Source organism: Macrobrachium nipponense, chromosome 43, assembly GCF_015104395.2.
Source record: "Macrobrachium nipponense isolate FS-2020 chromosome 43, ASM1510439v2, whole genome shotgun sequence".
In the NCBI taxonomy this organism is placed as follows: domain Eukaryota; kingdom Metazoa; phylum Arthropoda; class Malacostraca; order Decapoda; family Palaemonidae; genus Macrobrachium; species Macrobrachium nipponense.
Window position 1 is genome coordinate 3771471 of NC_061104.1, and position 16938 is coordinate 3788408.

The 16938-nt window shown below is 36.0% G+C and overlaps 4 protein-coding genes across 7 annotated transcripts in view; 1 reads left to right on the forward strand and 3 right to left on the reverse strand.

Annotated features, from left to right (window-relative positions):
• Window positions 1–1275, forward strand: part of LOC135213995 (mitochondrial dicarboxylate carrier-like) — a 35620-nt gene extending 34345 nt beyond the window's left edge. For all 4 annotated transcript variants that reach the window (XM_064248089.1, XM_064248092.1, XM_064248090.1 and 1 more), the window contains one exon: window positions 160–1275. In XM_064248089.1, the coding sequence (XP_064104159.1) occupies window positions 160–255 (96 nt within the window). In that variant the 3' untranslated portion in view covers window positions 256–1275. The remainder of the gene's footprint in view (window positions 1–159) is intronic.
• Window positions 1276–5455: 4180 nt separating this feature from the next.
• LOC135213993 (rho guanine nucleotide exchange factor 4-like) lies at window positions 5456–13613 on the reverse strand. Its single transcript, XM_064248088.1, has 8 exons — window positions 13475–13613; window positions 13042–13262; window positions 12786–12926; window positions 12415–12628; window positions 11742–11862; window positions 11167–11285; window positions 10807–10935; window positions 5456–6487 (listed from the first exon to the last, which is right to left on the reverse strand). Exons 2-8 carry the CDS (start codon window positions 13135–13137, stop codon window positions 6405–6407), a joined length of 903 nt encoding a protein of 300 aa, XP_064104158.1. The 5' UTR covers window positions 13138–13262; window positions 13475–13613; the 3' UTR covers window positions 5456–6404.
• Window positions 13466–15147, reverse strand: LOC135213775 (rho guanine nucleotide exchange factor 9-like). Its single transcript, XM_064247902.1, has 4 exons — window positions 15025–15147; window positions 14477–14650; window positions 13837–14013; window positions 13466–13654 (listed from the first exon to the last, which is right to left on the reverse strand). The coding sequence occupies exons 1-4, from the start codon at window positions 15145–15147 to the stop codon at window positions 13466–13468; spliced, it is 663 nt and encodes a 220-aa protein (XP_064103972.1).
• The window catches only part of LOC135213776 (uncharacterized), a 403929-nt gene continuing 401504 nt past the window's right edge, over window positions 14514–16938 (reverse strand). Inside the window, exons 9-11 of the mRNA XM_064247904.1 lie at window positions 16146–16342; window positions 15442–15690; window positions 14514–14650 (exon numbers count right to left, since the gene is read on the reverse strand). Coding sequence (XP_064103974.1) covers window positions 15459–15690; window positions 16146–16342 — 429 coding nt within the window. The 3' untranslated portion in view covers window positions 14514–14650; window positions 15442–15458. The remainder of the gene's footprint in view (window positions 14651–15441; window positions 15691–16145; window positions 16343–16938) is intronic.

Consider the following 16938-nt stretch of genomic DNA (forward strand, 5'->3'; position numbering starts at 1 on the left):
TAGCACTTTTGATATTGTAGACAGTATTTGTAGAATTTTTCACATATTTCCTTCTGTAATATTGAAAAACCATCATTTCTCTTGTATGTACAGATTTTAGTAAACTATTTTCTTAATTAAGTTTTGTAGTGAAGTAGTAAAACAATCCTTCTCTTTCAGGGTTACATACCAGCTTTCGTACGGTTGGGACCGCACACAATCCTGACCTTTATTCTGTTTGAACAATTAAGGAAAAACTTCGGAGTGTTGAAATAGTGTAGCTGATTAGCCTGTTAGTAGTACTATATATAAAAAGAATAGTGTATCAAAAAACTTCTAGTAGTTGTGTTTAGCTTTGATAAAATAGATTAACAAAGAATTGTTGGTGGACTTGCAAGTCTAAGTGGATGGACTTCACAGAATCGAAGGAGGTATATTTTTCTAAGTCTTGCTTAAATTTATATGCAGTACAGCATTAAAGTATTCATTCGTACGGAAACAATTAAACTACTTATCCTTGCTCTTTTCATGCAATGATGCATAGCTTGCTATAGTCGCTCTGGAGCAAATCTACTAGAATGTAGAAGTCGATGAATAATTGATACAAGCAAAAAAAATTTATTTTTAAAGGTAAGCATTCCAGTAAAGTAGTTGTGATTGACAGTAAGTATTGTATAAAATTGAGTCTTCAAATATCTTCTATCTTTTTATGACAAATATCATTCCTAGCATTTGCTGGCATTTAACAGACTTGAAGCTTTATTGTCATAAAAGGAGTTATTCCTTTTAAACACTTGTGCTGTGCCTACATATCAAGTTATCAAGTATGTTAACTGTTGGGAATATGAACATTTGCAGCCATTAATATTGTAATGCCTGATAAATAGTTTACAAATCTGAGGGGCCAGCTGTGTGAGAGAGAGAGGAATTTTAGATCGTGGGCTGATTTAAGCTTTGATAACGAAGCAAACGTGAGTTAGGGTATCTGTTGAGTGAGATGGCTTGATAGGTTTTCAAGAGAACCGATAACTAGCACATTCGAATTGCCATGTTAGTAGATAATAAAATAGTATTGTGGTTCTGTGCATGAAATGTTGAATGTTGCTGTAGGAAATGTATTTCATTAGCACATTTGGTGTGGATAAATCACCTGATATAGTGGTTATTATAATGGTGAACACCTGATATAGTGGTTATTATAATGGTGAAGTGTTTAGAAGTAGACATTGGTAGGGGCAGCAAAATGGCTAATAAGTGGAAATTTAAGACTGCCATTAATAGTTCAGGATGAGAAGATGAAAACAAATGTAGTTACAGACTTATTCAAGAGAATAGTATCGTCTTACGAACGTGTTGAGTCGTTAGTGTCTTAAAAACATTCGCCTTGGAATGCATGTGGTTTAACTTACTATAAAGTATGTAATGTTTTTCTTGTAAAACAAATGCATATCATTACATATATATTAAGAATTCAGTTATTGCTTACCAATTGATGCCCTATAGATTCCTCAAATTTTGCCCACAAACTTTCAAATTAGTACTTGCTTTGCTGTCAATGCAGTGCTAAACTGCAGAAGGGGTTATTTTGGAGCTTGGATGAAAATGGTGGTAGTAAATTTTATTTGCATTTTTTGTATATAGAATATATATATGTAGCTTACTGTATGCACATAAACAAGCTAGACAAACAAATTTTGTTCTTCCGTGTCTATGTGCGCACATTTCTAGATGCATGTGTTAAATATATTTTTGGGATTTTATTTTGTTAGTCTTTTTATATTTCAATTGGATTTATGTGTAGTCTCTGTGAAACTGTATAAACCTTTACTTAGATACCCAGCACACTAAAAGTATTGTAGTTGAAGAATGTCACATAAGTGCAAAAGTGTCAACTCCTGTGCCTGAGTGTCTTCCAGCGAAAGTGAACCTATAATGTCATTGGTGTTCGAGACGGCTCTCGTGTAAATTTTAAGTTCTGTGACTGTGCCAAAAGGAGAGGTCTGTATGTGTGTTCAGTACTGTAATTAGTTCACATTGGATTGTGTCCTAGAATAATAACAAGTACTGTAATTGTTGTTACTGTTGTTAAAAGAAAAACTATTATTTGGCAGATGGTTTTAGTTATGACGGTTATATACTGCAAATGTAGAAATGTTTTCTCACAAAAGATGTGAAAACATGTGGTAGAATTTAAAATGAAAATAAATGGTTCTGTTTTTAGCCTCTTTCATTAACATATTTATAGTAGGTGTTAACACATTTTATTGTATTTTTTTATGATTTCGTATTTTGTCATTTTAATGTGGGTTGACTGGCCCACTGACAGTAGCAGAGACTATCAGTAGATGCATGCTAAGTGGTTAACTATCTTCAGTAATGGTTAGTATTTCAGTAATTTTTTTCAATGTGTCCGTTGCTTACAGCATTTAAATTGGCTTATATTTATTTTTTCCTTTGAATGTTTTCATTAATTTATACATTATTTCTTTACAAAACTCACAGTAATCATCATTTCATATAAAGTACCATTTAGTATATGATTAGACCTCCATTTCATGGTATTTAAGTCAGACAATGTATTAGACCCTGTTGGTTTCGGTTCACTTTGAACAGTCCAAGGTTTTTGCTAGACTTCAGCATCTCCGTTCCTGTGACACATAAGGATGGCTATCAAATCCATCCTTAGAAATAATAGAAGAAAATATATGGTTACTTAATACCATAACAGAAAGCCAGTCAAGAATTACTAAAATTTAGTGTTATTACAGTAGACATTTCATTGTTCAAGTAACTAAGAAATGATGCAGTGAATTGTGAGTGGTACAGTAATACCAAGTATTTGATGTGAACAAATAAAAAAGAACAGTTGTATACTTTCTTTACTGAATAACCTTAATGGTCCCAGTGCTTGTCCATTGTCCTAAACCTCATATTTCATTCCATTTAATGTAGTTTTCACATAAATGGTAAAGGCTTAAATTTATTGAATAAGAATGCCAACTGAGTGCTCTGACTAAACTATTTTTTGTTAGTAGAATTTTGGGAGAAAATCATGCTATAAAAAGTATTATTTAACTTAAATTTCGCTGATCAGATTTGGAGACAGTTTGCATAGAAATGCATCACTGGAGTCACAGTATACTGAACTTCACCTTATAGAGTGATGGAGTCGGAACAAAGGACATGAAAAAGAGAGAGAAACTCAAAACAACATCACAATCACAGGTTAAGTAGTGCTACAAAAGCACTTGGGATGATTCTCCTTTGTAATTCCATATTCTAGAATTGAAATAACGTTATGAAGGAGTGACTTCAAAATTGCTTGGCTCTACAGGTTGTGGTTTCTGCCCAATACCTGTGGGAGTGAGACCTATCAGTACAGTGAGGATGAGAGTGGTTAGTAGTATTCAGCTGAGCAGCTTTCAAGAACATAATTGAAGAGTTCTGGGAATGATCACTGTCACAAGGAAGGTATATAGAAAGAATTACAGCATATGTGTGGTTGCTCACAGATTACCATTAACCAGCACATTTAGGTATTTGTGTTTTGTTTACTGTCTTGGTTTAGAGAACGCAGTCATTTAAGTCAGATGGTTAAGGAAACATTTGACATGTATGCAGGTTAGCATAATAATATTCTTTTCTTGTCGGTTACATACTTATTCTTATTCTTTAGAAAATCATAAGGTGATTGTGGTGCACTATTAGAGTAGATATCACTCAATACTAATTCTAGTAAAGTGCAGCTTTTCACTTTGTTTATTATATTTAGACTCATATAAGTGACATTTATGATCCTGATTGCAATTTTTAAAGCAACCAGTAACTAGCGATGGAGTTATTGTTGCTTTTGTGAGCCTAGAGCTGTCCAATTCATTTTTTGGGGCAGTGCTTGAACTCGTTTTGAATTTTTCAGTTTTGCTCATGTTGGTCTAAAGAATAAGTACAGTATTCGCATTGTGCTACTCTTACTGCTGTTACTTGGCAAGTTTTTAGTCTTATTCTCCAATCTGCTTGTCAGCAACTTTAGGGATCTTTAGCTTTTGAACAAGATTGGTGAAAGTAGCAGTTTCCTTTTCACTACTGCAAGGGTTGTCTTGATTTAAACTGTTCGTGTTTGGTCATCTTCCCCAAGATCTGTTTCAGCAGGAATTAACAATTGTGGATTTTGTATCTGGGCCCCAGGTTTAATTTTTTTCTACACTTTTATGGTGTATCGTCAGCTACTTTGTTATGCTAGCATGAATTCTTACTCCTGATACTGTGAAACTGGCATGGTCTTTCATGCAGGATTGGTGTTCATTAATAGTACTGTGTAGATTGCCATACACCAATGCCTAATTTCCCTTACAGTAGTTGATGGTTTTCATGCAGATATTATTTTTGTCATGTTCTTTTTCACATGACTCTTTGTTCACAAGTTGGTGGTTTTCTAAGCTTGTTTCAAATTTTAAATTAGGTTTTGTATATGTTGAGTAATAAATAATAATCCTGCATGGCTTAGGTAATTGTTGTCATGAACAGCTTGCACTAATGTGATATGGTTTTTTGCCAGAAAATTTTCCCTTTCCACTCCATATTCATGATTTATTGAATATATTGTTCAGTATTCATGATTTAATGAATATATTGTTTTCACCTTGGTTTGGGTTTTGTTAAATATAATCTCCAGGGGTCAGATGTTCTTCTGTGGTTTAGGTGTTAGCCTCAGTGATTGTTTCATAGTTTTGGAGGTACCACAAATTTTTATTTGGTTTGATTCTCACTCATATGGTGCTTGCTCATCATGGGTGTTTAGCATGTGGAGGATCCTTTTGAGTTGCCCTTGAATTTGTGCTTTGCCCAGTAATAGCAGCCACCATTGCTGAGTATAAATTACTAGTTGACTATTCACTGAAAGAGACTAATTTAAGACTAGTACTATTTTCAGATAAGGTAGCCCCTGGCATGTCTGATGCTTCAGATGTCTGCCCTTCTGATAAGTATTATGGCCCTATAGTATAGCCTAGGAGTGATAAAGGAGATTTATTTGTAAAGTGCAATGTATCTAGAAGGGTATCGTAGGAGAAATTCATCATCGCAATGTAGCTGATAAGTAAAGGACATTAGTATATGGTTTGGTTTTAGCTGATAAGTAAGACAATAGTATATGGTTTTGGTCTGTTGTATTAGATTTATTTCAAGTGGTAATGGAAAATCATTAATGTCTGAACTAATTCTCTCTCCCTTGTGAAGTGCCTTTTCTGTCTCCTTCCAGTTGGACTAATTTGTCCAATGTTCCATTGAGGTAAAGGAGAGTACTATACGGCCATCTTTTTAAAAGGTAGTTCTTAGAAGCCAGGCCTCAGCTCTCCTTTCCTTCATTTTTGCTGAATTTTTAATTTCTTTCATGAGATGGCTATCATGATTTTTTCAACCAGTGAGCTTTGCACTGGTTAAATCTGTTACTGGTCTATTTAAGGCTTGATTGAAAAAATTCTATAGGGAAACATTTTGTTTATATACAATTTATACAACAAATACATATATTCATATTACTGTACATAATAAACTATTAATATATAATGTAAAATGGAAAAAACATTCAACTTATATACAAGCATACAGTTGTCAAATATAAAGCAATTTTTCTAGGTACAGTACATTATTTAAAAAATTGTTTCGAGCGATATGAAAATGATTATACAAAACATTTTGTTTTTAAACACCTAAAAACAGAGTGAGCGCCACGGCCCTACAGATTATTTGGAAACTTGTGACTTTATTATAGAGCTTGGGACCTGAGCTTCGAGATACACCAAGACGAAGACACTGTTTTGCTCTACCATACAACGGTTACCAACTGCCAAGTAAAGCTTATTAACTCATTGATTTTTGGAACTGCACGGGATATAATGAGAGTGAACATTACATAAACAAATATTGCCTATGTATTGGAAGTTAAAAAATAAAAGATACTTACAAAATGGCACTTCAAAGGAATTATAATTGGTGACAACATCCAGCCACATAACACCAAGAACACCTTTGGAAGAGATGCTGTAACCACCCAAACCTGCAGGTGGGTACTTTTGCAGTCTTTTTTTTTTTTATTTCAATGTCAGTACAAATAAATAAATACAATTCAGTTCAGGCCTGCCTTAGTATCTCCATTGCCCTTTGTAACTTTTAATGTTCCAGTTAAATATTTCAATTAAATATAAAAGTTTCTGGCATGACTAGACTTGGAAGATTTCATTCACATCCAATTCACAAAGAAGACTTCTTTTGGATTCATCTAGACAGAGAAGCACTGCTATTTGAAATGACAGTTGGCTAAGCCACTCATGTGACAAGAATATTAACATAAACATTCTTTAAAGCATCAGTATCCACTAGTTCATTTGACCAGACTTCACACACTGCTATCTCCGCGAAGAGAATTCTCAAACAGGATGGTGCTGTATCTGACTCAACGTTCTTCCGGACCCTCTTCCTTTCTTGTGTCCCCCAAAACTAAACCACAAACCTGAAAAAACGAAAAATAACATTAGATGCTCATTCAAAGAATAAATCCCATTTCAAATTGTCACACTTTTTTTTTTTCAGTCAATTCCATTGGCCAAAAGTACACCATTATGAGAAAGAAAGTCTTCAAGACTGCAAGAATGCTATCGTAACTTGCCACTATGTGTACTTATAAATATAAAAAAATACATTTAATAAGTTACAGCTCTCAACCTTTGCAAATTATGTATCATGCTATTAACTCTAGTCCACAATTTGTGAAACTAGTGTTCATGTGTATAGTAATATGATTTACCATCTCAGTGAGATTGTCATCCTTGAACTAAGCTTCACCTGAAGTAGATTAGTGGATAATGTTCTGTTAAGTTAGCATGTTCTTGAATATGTTCATGTACTTAACTCCACTTCCCCCATTAGTTGTAACTAAGTTGCCACTTAACAGTATTGAGGATAGTTGTTACTTCAATGTAATTTATGTCACTGTTCGTTCTTGGACATTCAGAGAAGAAAGTAGAATAATGTATCAGGACTTTGAAAGTAGAATAATGTATCAGAACTTTTCAAACAGCTAATGCAATATCTTCTTTGCCACAGTTGGATCTTTAGGTCATGAGAGAGTATTTCCTAGAATGGTTGAGTTAATCTATTGGATTAAGATCTGGGAACATACAGAACAGAAATGATCTGAACTGTACATTGGTATGACAGAGATGTTTTTATCTTTTATCGACAGATTTGGGGGAGTGGAAGGAACTCAAAATGTTCAAGCCAAGCTGCTGAGGATAGACAGACACATGAGACAACTACCACAGGAAGAGGATAAAAGCAGGTTACAGGTTATGAGATCGCTCATGAAAGCTGCATTCCAGGAGAAAGACAACTGTAATACCCCAGTTTCTCCAGCACTGCTGCTTTGATGGTATTTTCTCCAAACTGTAATCTACCACCTTCCCAGGACATGCATCTTCCCTTTGTTGGAGAGGTAGGACTCAAAATGATAACCAAGTTGAGTGAGCAGTGGCAGTCTCACATTGAGGGGAGGGGAGACAATAACTGTCATGGAGAATTTAAGGCCCCACTCCTACTTTTAAAGACAAGGCCCTGGCCAGAGGTGGGACTACTGGCAAGAATAGGAGACTTTCATCTATTATTGCCATAGCCTGGTGACTTCTAATGGAAGTGTTCCTGACCAGTGTATTGGAAAGGTTACGTCGGATTGTAAGGCCAGAAGGCAGGTCAACGGAAAGGTTAGTTGGAGAATGACTACTGGAGTAAAGGACAGCAGGAGTTTCCAAGGAAAGGCAGCCAAGTGAAACATTAAGGCTGAAAATAACTTAGAAGATGCAGATGAGGGTAAAGAGGAGGAAGTAACCTTGACCCCATATTATCTGCTTAGTTAAAGCTGTCTGGAAACCTATAGTGCCAAAGAGGACTTCAAGAGAGATTGGATTCTTCTGTTGCCATGTCTGAAAGAACAAGCGAAATTGAAGTATTCACCAAACAAACCAGTAGCAATCAGAAACTTCAACACTGATGTAATGATAGACCACAAACACATATAGAGCTGGAAAACTAATATAAGAACTAGCAAACTTGAAATAATTCACTAAACAAACCAGCATCAGAAACATATATTAAATATATGTAGTAAGTAGAGCACAAACACATGAAGAGTAGTAGCTGGATAATTCTCTAGGAATTGGGGAAGTGGATACACTTGTCTGTGGCTGATTTTAGAATTGGCCCTGTCGACATCCCAGCTGTCTCATCAGCATTACCTCCTCCACCGCCTGATATACCTGTTATTTCCACAATGTCTCCTACAGTGATTAAGTCACTGACTGATAGTGACCATTGTAACTGTTGTGGCATCAGATGAAGTTGTGTAAGATATCCCTGCCGACTCGTGACGTTGACTGCCAGCAGGGATAATTTACAAAACCTCACCTGATGCCACAGCAGTTACATTAATCACTGGCAATGAGGTAATCACTGTTGGGGACAATGCAGAAACCACAAGTATATCAGGCAGTGCTTAGGAGACAGCTGAGATCAACAGGGCTTCAGTCAGGTAGTCCACAGACAAACTAACCCGTGACCTAATTTTGAAAGGCTGAAAATGCCCTTGTCTTCACCAGATGAATCATATCTGCATCACTCAAACTCCAGGGAAGCTGTGGGAAATGGCCTCTGGTACAGCTGGAAGACAAGACTAGCAGGTGGCACAAATGAGGATGCAGAAAATCTTTCAAAGTAGAGGCTGGTTGATCTTCCACATAGATAAGATAAGGTGATTCCAATTGCAGTCTCAAGTCTCCTCAAAATACTAATGTGCCAGGTGGAGGCTTCCCAGTGTAAAGCCAGACATCTTTGAAGACATTCCGAGATTGAGCATACTGCAGGGAACATCAAGCTTGGTGAAACAGGATGCCAATAGTCAGCAGGGCTTTGCATCACCTGACTTTTTGGCAAAGAAGAGGTTTAAGGATATAAATAAAGGTTTGGAAATATGTGGCTAGTAATGACAACCTTCTGATTTTCCTCTCTATATGACATAGCTTTTGTATTGCAATTTCTGTGCTGCAATTATTACAGTTAATAAAGTTTGAATTTAATATGCAGCAAAGAATTTGTCAAACCTTTTAAGTGATTTCTCAATCGGGTATAGCTGTTGAATCTGCTAATTTACTTCCATTTAGTTGAACAAGGTAAAATGTACTAGATTATTTTAACTTGAAAGTTGAAGATCAAACAAGGTATATTTTTATTTTTAAAACATAATTCCAGCAGGTAATTTCACAATTGAACAATGTACTAATATGACAAAAGTTGAAAAGTTTAATTTGAATTTAAGGTAAAAATGTATTGGATAAAAATGTGCCATTAGAATTTAATGTAAAAATGTATTGCATAAAAATGTGTATTTCACTCCGTAAAGAAATGTAGCTACAAGAATTATTAGAAATTTCACAAAATACTAGTTTTTAATACGCATGTACCCTACTGTAAATTTCAACAAGGGATTATTTCTAGCTTGATAGACTACTGAATAAAGTATCCTCTTCAAGTTTATAGAATAAGTTAGGAATTTAAAGGACTACCTTATTATTTTCTTGCTAGTACGAAAATTCACACAACACAAAACAACCTGCTACCTTTTGTTACCTTGGTTAGTCACAACTTCAAACGAGATTGCAATGAATTTTCGTAAGTACTGCACAGAAGTGTTGCAAGGATCTTTGTATTGCAGCCCCAAGTTGGATGGGTAGAATGTACTAAGTAAACTATAAAAATAAATAGTATGTGAAATTAAATCTTCCAATGGGGTTGCAATGAATTTTTGTAAGTACTGCACAGAAGTGTTGCATGGATCTTTGTATTGCAGCCTCAAGTTGGATGGGTAGAATGTATTAAGTAAACTATAAAAATAAATAGTATGTGAAATAAAATATCTTCCAATGGGGGTTTTTGTTAAGTGTACCCACTAGAATTTCCTCCCCAGTCTGCTATTAAAAATATGAACCTATTCACTGTGGTACATAATTAAAAGTGTATTATAATAGAGTATCTGAATAAATATTGAAATATACTACTGATGAATAAGGAAATAAAAGTGGATTACAAATCAGCAAATTAAAAAGCTAGTAATATTTAATGCTCTGTGGATCAACTTCCTAATCCCAGATTGCCCTCTGAAAAACTAGTATCCACAGGTCCCAAGAACAAGCTATTCCCTTATAACATTTATGTCAATGAATTCAAAAGATTCCCTTAAAGCAGTACTAATGTAACTGCTTAAGTTCATCAGGTAATACTTGATTTTAGTGTATGAAAACTGCATTTATGTGCTGCTTTTGCAAGCAGTAGTTATACTGTGAGCAAACTACACTTGTCAGATGTTGCAACACAACTGTAAATATATACAAACTTTTGCTACTGATGTTTTGCCTTTATACAATGAATATTATTTATATACTTACTCATTCTACAGGAAGGACTTCACAATACAACTACCACTTTATGTTTCTACGTACTGTAATGTTTTACTGTACTGTAATAATCCCACCACCAACATGATTATACAGGTAGAAAACAATCTAATTTAGTAAGTAAAAATTAAATTTCTTCATGCTGGCTAATTGTTATCCTTCATCTACAGGTGTCTGGTCTCTACCCTTCAAATACTGAGAATCCAAAAAGCTTTTGATTTAAGTGCCACCATCACCAAATCTATGTAAACCGTATACTGTACAGTCTAGTATAGTTAGCTTGTCATCAGCACTACTACGTTAGCTCTGGTGGCAAGACCTCTACACTTGCCTTTCTTCTTTCCCTCGGGTGGCTGAACACCAGAGGGAAGGCTATTGGAGCGCATTTCAGGATCAACATTGACTAGAAGTTCAGCCTGAGCGTAAGTCATGGCCTGTACGCGCTTGTGCGATTTGGTGGCTGTGAGGAAACATACCATAATACTTTCATGTGATTTCAACGTGTGGGGTTTTTCTACTGGTGCAAATTTTTCCCTCTACAAAACTACAAAGGTGTATGAGACTTAAAATAAATTAGAACTTCATAGATAAATTTCATGTTATCGTAATATTTAAGAACTTTTAAAATAATAATACTACTGAAATAGGTCTATAATATCCATTGGTATGTGACAGAGCTACTTGTACTTACTTCTTGGTCTCTTTGGCCTGTTCCTTTGGTTCCGTGCTGCGACTTTGGCCAGATGTTTTGCTTTCTCTGCTACGACAAAGCCAGCACTCTCATCTGCGGCCACAAGGTCACGTTCCCTTCTGTGGTGGGCAAAGTTGTGTTAGCTACAATAATAATAATAATTATTATTAATCAGAAGATGAACCCTATTCATTTGGAACAGGCCCACCACAGGGCCACTGACTTAAATAAAATTCAAGCTTCCAAGGCATATGAGTTCATTTGAATTCTGGGAATAGTGTATCAATAGCATCATAAATTATAAAAAATAACATTAGCTCTAATCAATGCTCCATTCCTATTGCTTGAAGGAAAATTCGTACAGTAGTCATCAAATGATTGCCTCCAGTTACATTACATACAATGCATTTAATTATGTATTCTGAAAATTACAAAATTACTCCTGGTGACCTAGAACAGCCCTTAAAATTTTAGAAATTCCAAATCTTTAGTCTCAGAGTTTCTTTAAGCGTAAAATTATCCTTAAAAATGATAATCAAGTTGGTTATTATGATTTAAACAAAAAAAACCCTCACCTGAAAGCTTCCATCCACTTGTGTTTCTCTGATGCCATCTTGCAGGAAAATACATACCACTTATTCTTCTCTAGGCTTCGGATCTTCCAGGAATTATGGGCATTTATATTAAGGCTGGAGTCTGGAAATATCAAAAAGATTAGAATATTATAGTACTGATAATAATCAAGAAGTATGACTGTTGATGTCAACAATATTACACCAATCTTGATTCAGAGGATACTCAGCAAAGAATTTTACTACAAAGAAAACCCTATAGTGGGGTAGTGCTGCAGTGTACCTCACATGGTGCACTGTAGGCATTACTTTAGGTTTTTTGCAGCATCCCATTTCCCCCATCTGCAGCATCTCTTTTCCCCCATCTGCAATCCCTTTCAATCCTTTTACTGTACCCCCATTCATATACTCTTTCTCTTTCTTCCATCTCATTTTCCACCCTCTCCTCAACATTGTTACATGTAAATGCGAGATATTCCTCCTGTTACACTTTTAAAACCTTTCTACTATCATTTTCCCTTTCAGTGCTGAATGACCTCAAAGGTCCCTGCACTTAGGTATTGGCCTAAATTTTATATTCCATTCCATTCCATGAAGTATGACTATTGATATCAGCAATCTAGATTCAGAAAATGCACAAACAAAAACATGTTTACCACAAACGAAAAAATCGTACCTTTCCCATCCGGGAGATCAACAATCTCACACATATCGAGATTGAGTCTCCCTCTGTAGACGAAAGTGTTCCTCTTGAGGAGGTCCCGCTTGCAGTAGACAAGCTGATGATCGAAGAGGAACAGCGACACTTCTTTGGTCCATGAGCCGCCCACTCCTTTGGTCACATCTCCTTGGTAGATGAGCTGTGAACTATCCTCAAGGAGTTCTGGTCCCTGATGTTGGAAAGAATTTTAATTATTACAAGGTTCTTGATGCACCGTGAATTACATTTTGACCTAATGAGATTGCTGAAGGTTTTCATATGCAAAGAATTATCTTGTTATTGCTGTATAACAACAAATTCAATATATTTTGCAAGGTTTACTGTACCTCCCAGCCTTCAACTGTGATCTGCCAGGAAGCTATTTTCTCTAAGCACTCCATTCTTCGTTTCCGTTCATTGACAAGAAGTGCTACATCACGCATGGCTTCAAGTGCTCCTTGGACACTGACGTAATCAGGATGGTCCGCCTGTGGATAATTAATGATAATTATAATGTGACAATTGCATTATCAGAAATCCTCAAGTTCTGTTACTGAAATCACACGTAAAACATCACAGCAGTCAACAAAATTAGAACCATACCTTTGTGTATTTCAAAAGTTCTTGAAGTTGAAGAGGATATTTGCAAATTTTCTGTACAGGGGTAAGAAGGAAGCCATCCAAAGAGATGTCAATCATTTCCTGTAGAAGTCTGCATGCCTCGAAGAAGTGGATGTATTTCTGGTCCTGATAAAGCTCTTGTAAGGATGACACCGCAGAGGATGATTGTTGCAATATTCACTGTAGATCTCAAATTTTTCTCTCTGAAATGAAAACAACCAGTTGAGTTGCATTATAGCTTTGTATCTTTTTATAAGTAACATTTTTCTATAAGCTGAATTTCCTCATTAAATAAACTTTTGTTACTAGATTCTCTTGTCCATATTAGGTTGGTACGTTGCAATATCACTGAAAACTACCCAAATCATACAGTTAGTGGTGCAAAAGACAGACCTACAGTACAAAGTCAACTTACATTGCGAATGAAAGCTGCACCTATACAAGATTTATGGGGATCCTTCCAGTCTATACACATCTCCAGTTCTTTGAGGAAGTTACTCTGGAACTGGTAAAGGGCCTCCATGTTGCCAAATATACTGGAAATTTTTTCATCGTTGAACATATCCGGCCTCTTCCGCACTTGCCGTAGGTATCCCTGAGGAGATTTTTATATTTTTATAGACCTGACAGAATGACTGGCCTCAGCTATATATATATATATATATATATATATATATATATATATATATATATATATATATATATATATATATATATATATATATAAAGTCATTATAACGAGCATGAAAAATATGTCAACTTCAAATTTGATTTTACCTCAACCACATCTCTGAGATGTTTGACAAAGTCCCTCTCTGTCGATATGATTTCATTTATCACATTGGTCCGAATCTGGTCGTTCGACAGACCAGAGATGCTCTGTTTCCTTGCAGGTCCTGAAGTTCTGGTGTCGTGACTACTAGTTTCTTGATGATCTTCTTGATTTACTAATAACTGCAAATAAAAATGTGTTCATTAATAATTATTATTACACACCTTTGTTCTGTTATAGTTCATTCACATAGCTGAATTTTCTTCCCAAAATACTGCCTAGGATGGTAGTGCTGTCAGTGTACCTCATGTGGTGCACTGTAGGCATTACTTGAGGTTCTTTGCAGTGTCCCTTTGGCCTCTAGCTGCAACTCATTTCATTCCTTTTATTGTTGTATCCCTTATCATAGTCTTTTTCGTCCATCTTACTTTCAACCCTTTACTAGCAATTGTTTCATAGTGCAATTGCAAAAGATTTTCCCTCTTGTTTCACCTATAAATAAACCTTTTTACCCTCAATTTCCCTTTCACTGCCGGATGACCTCATCATAGGTTCCAGCACTTGGCCTCTGGCCTAAATTTGATATTGCATTCTATTCCATTCTCCCCAAAATAAGACAAGTACAGTGGGATTCCAGTAGCTTACCCTAACAAAGGCAGCGGGGAACCATCCCGCGCGATGGCAGATCCGGCCCCACCACCAGTCCCTGTCACTGGAATCTATCACAGTAATCAAATCTCCGGCCTTAAACACAAGCTCCTCGGAGTCTAAAGTTACATGGTCCCAAAGTGCCTCTGCATACACGATCATGTCTTCATCCTGAAAGAAATTTAAAAGGCATTAACTTCTGTCTGGATGCAATGGTTGTAAAGTAAAATATTTGTATTGTACCAGTTTGGCTGTTTTGCAAAACGAAAACTCTCTTGGCTTGATATCAATGCCCCTACAATAAAATATGAGTATCAGTCTGGAATTGAATTACTGTTTTGAAAAACTGAAAACCCTCTTGGCTAGATATCAGTGCCTTTAAAATAAAAAATATCTGTGCCAATTTGGAACTGAATAACCTACTTTGTAAGACGGAAAACATATTAGCTTGATACATCAATGCCTGTAAAATAAAATACATGTACCAGTATCAAAAGTTGATAAAACCTTCTTGGCTTGATATCAGTGCCTGTAAAATACAATACCTGTACCAGTTTGGAACTGAATCCCTTTTTTTTAATATAAAACTGAAAGCCTTCAGGGCTGACAAACTGTGTACGTTTATTGTGGCCACCAAAAAAACAAGCTGGTACATTTTTAGAACACATTTTTAAGACAGTGTGGTGGATAGAAACCAGAAGCTTGGATCAAATACAGTTTATCAAGGCTCTTGTCAAGCAACAAAGAAATAGGTATTATTTACCACTTGCATAAAGTCTATTTATAAGCTACCAGTGAACTTATAAAACCATTTCCTCTTTGTAATCCAAAAAAGGCTACAAATATTGAAAAAATCACTCGTGTATATGGTCGGTGAATGAGCTCCCATCAACCTTGTAAAATATTTGCCTCTTCGCAATCCAAAAAAGGGCAATAAATAGTGAAAAAAAAGTATTCCCTACCTCTTCCAAACTCCTCTTCAGGTCGGTCTGAAGTCCTCGGAGTCAGACATGCCAATCTCGTCCTCGGAAGTAGTATTGTCATCGTTCAAGATGTTCCCGGCAGAAGGTCTTCGCTGTCGCCTATTCTGTGCGTTGGATGGACTCCTGCACTTGCGTAAGGTCGAAATCGGGGTGTCGTAAGCCTTGTCTAGGTCTAGGGGCTGACTGATGGATCTTCTCAAGTGCGACGACGCTTTACTTCTTTTTAAGCTGCAAAATTAAGAGATTGAACCAAGGGATGCTGAGAGGCATGAAAATAACTTAATATATAAAAGGAGGAATATATATTCATGTAAGACAGGAATCAAGTGCTTCTACACAATACCTGTTGTGTACTTGAGAGAGAACAGAAAATAACTTAAGAGAGAAAATGAGGAATAATTATTTCAACTCTTAACAGAAAATACATTACGTATGACAGGAATTAAGTGCTTGCACACAATACATATAGCACTTTCTTTACTTTAGTTACTAAAGTACAAGTGCTTGAAACGAAGTACTACAGTCTTATAAATAACTTCATAGACTCAAAATGAAAATACTGTAAATTCACGTTAAGGCAGAAATGAAGAGCTTGCATGCAATACCTCGATTGACGAAAGTATACAAGAAAGTAGGCTACACTCTTGAGAGCACGGATGACCTCGGCTACACACAACACTCACCTTTTAGACTTCCCTAGAGACCCCGTATGCTGCGGTAACCTATGAGCTGGTCGAAGTTTGATAGGCTGGGGCGTGGAGAGCTGTCGCGAGTAGTGTAGGGAGCCCCTTCCGGTCACGCCCCCTACGTCGCTGTGTGTCCGACGCACCGCCCTTGGGTTCAGCTCCCGAGGGCCACTTCCGTCGTCGGCGAAACTTGCCTGCAGAAGGAGAGAAAAAGAAATAAATTAGAAGTTTCTCAAAATAAGATTTTCCTTTCATTTTCAACCAGTACAAGACAGCATAGCTTTAAAATGTATGACATAATTATAAATTTATATTATTTTATCTACAAGGCAGGAACTAGCTTTAAAATGTATGACGCGTAATCATAAACGTAAATTTTCTCTAGGAAAAAATGACAAATTTCTTGTCAATTTCAAACGGTTCAAGGTGGGATCATTGTAAAATCTATGACGATTATAAACGTATCTTTGCATGTTTTCTCTTTGAAAAATTAGACATTTTAAAGAAATTGTATTTTTTCATCGGTATACAAAGCATAGCTTGTCATATGTGGAGTTAACCTACTAAATACATGCGCAGTCGGCTAACCTCCACTTACGATAAGCGGAAAATTAGTAGGCTTAACCAGTGGGAACAAAAGAAGCTGGGTTTCCGCTTTACAAACATCATAATGGAGAATAGATTAAAATCTATGATATATTTAATATCTATACTTTCTAACAACTATAATATCGTAGAAGTGGGCCAAACGCCCATGTCCCTATGGCTAAATTTAACGTAAACTGGTCAC

Excerpts from the sequence above, each read along its gene's own strand:
- LOC135213993 (XM_064248088.1), bottom strand. The coding sequence starts at position 13,137 with ATGATTGACATCTCTTTGGATGGCTTCCTTCTTACCCCTGTACAGAAA. Across the intron at positions 11,863-12,414 it reads TGATCTCCCGGATGGGAAAG|ACTCCAGCCTTAATATAAAT; the intron begins GTACGATTTTTT and ends TGATATTTCCAG. Across the intron at positions 11,286-11,741 it reads AAGTGGATGGAAGCTTTCAG|AAGGGAACGTGACCTTGTGG; the intron begins GTGAGGGTTTTT and ends TGCCCACCACAG.
- LOC135213775 (XM_064247902.1), bottom strand. The coding sequence starts at position 15,147 with ATGTGTTCTAAAAATGTACCAGCTTGTTTTTTTGGTGGCCACAATAAA. Across the intron at positions 14,651-15,024 it reads TCAGTTCCAAACTGGTACAG|GATGAAGACATGATCGTGTA; the intron begins GTATTGTATTTT and ends AATTTCTTTCAG. Across the intron at positions 14,014-14,476 it reads TCCCCGCTGCCTTTGTTAGG|TTATTAGTAAATCAAGAAGA; the intron begins GTAAGCTACTGG and ends TTTTATTTGCAG.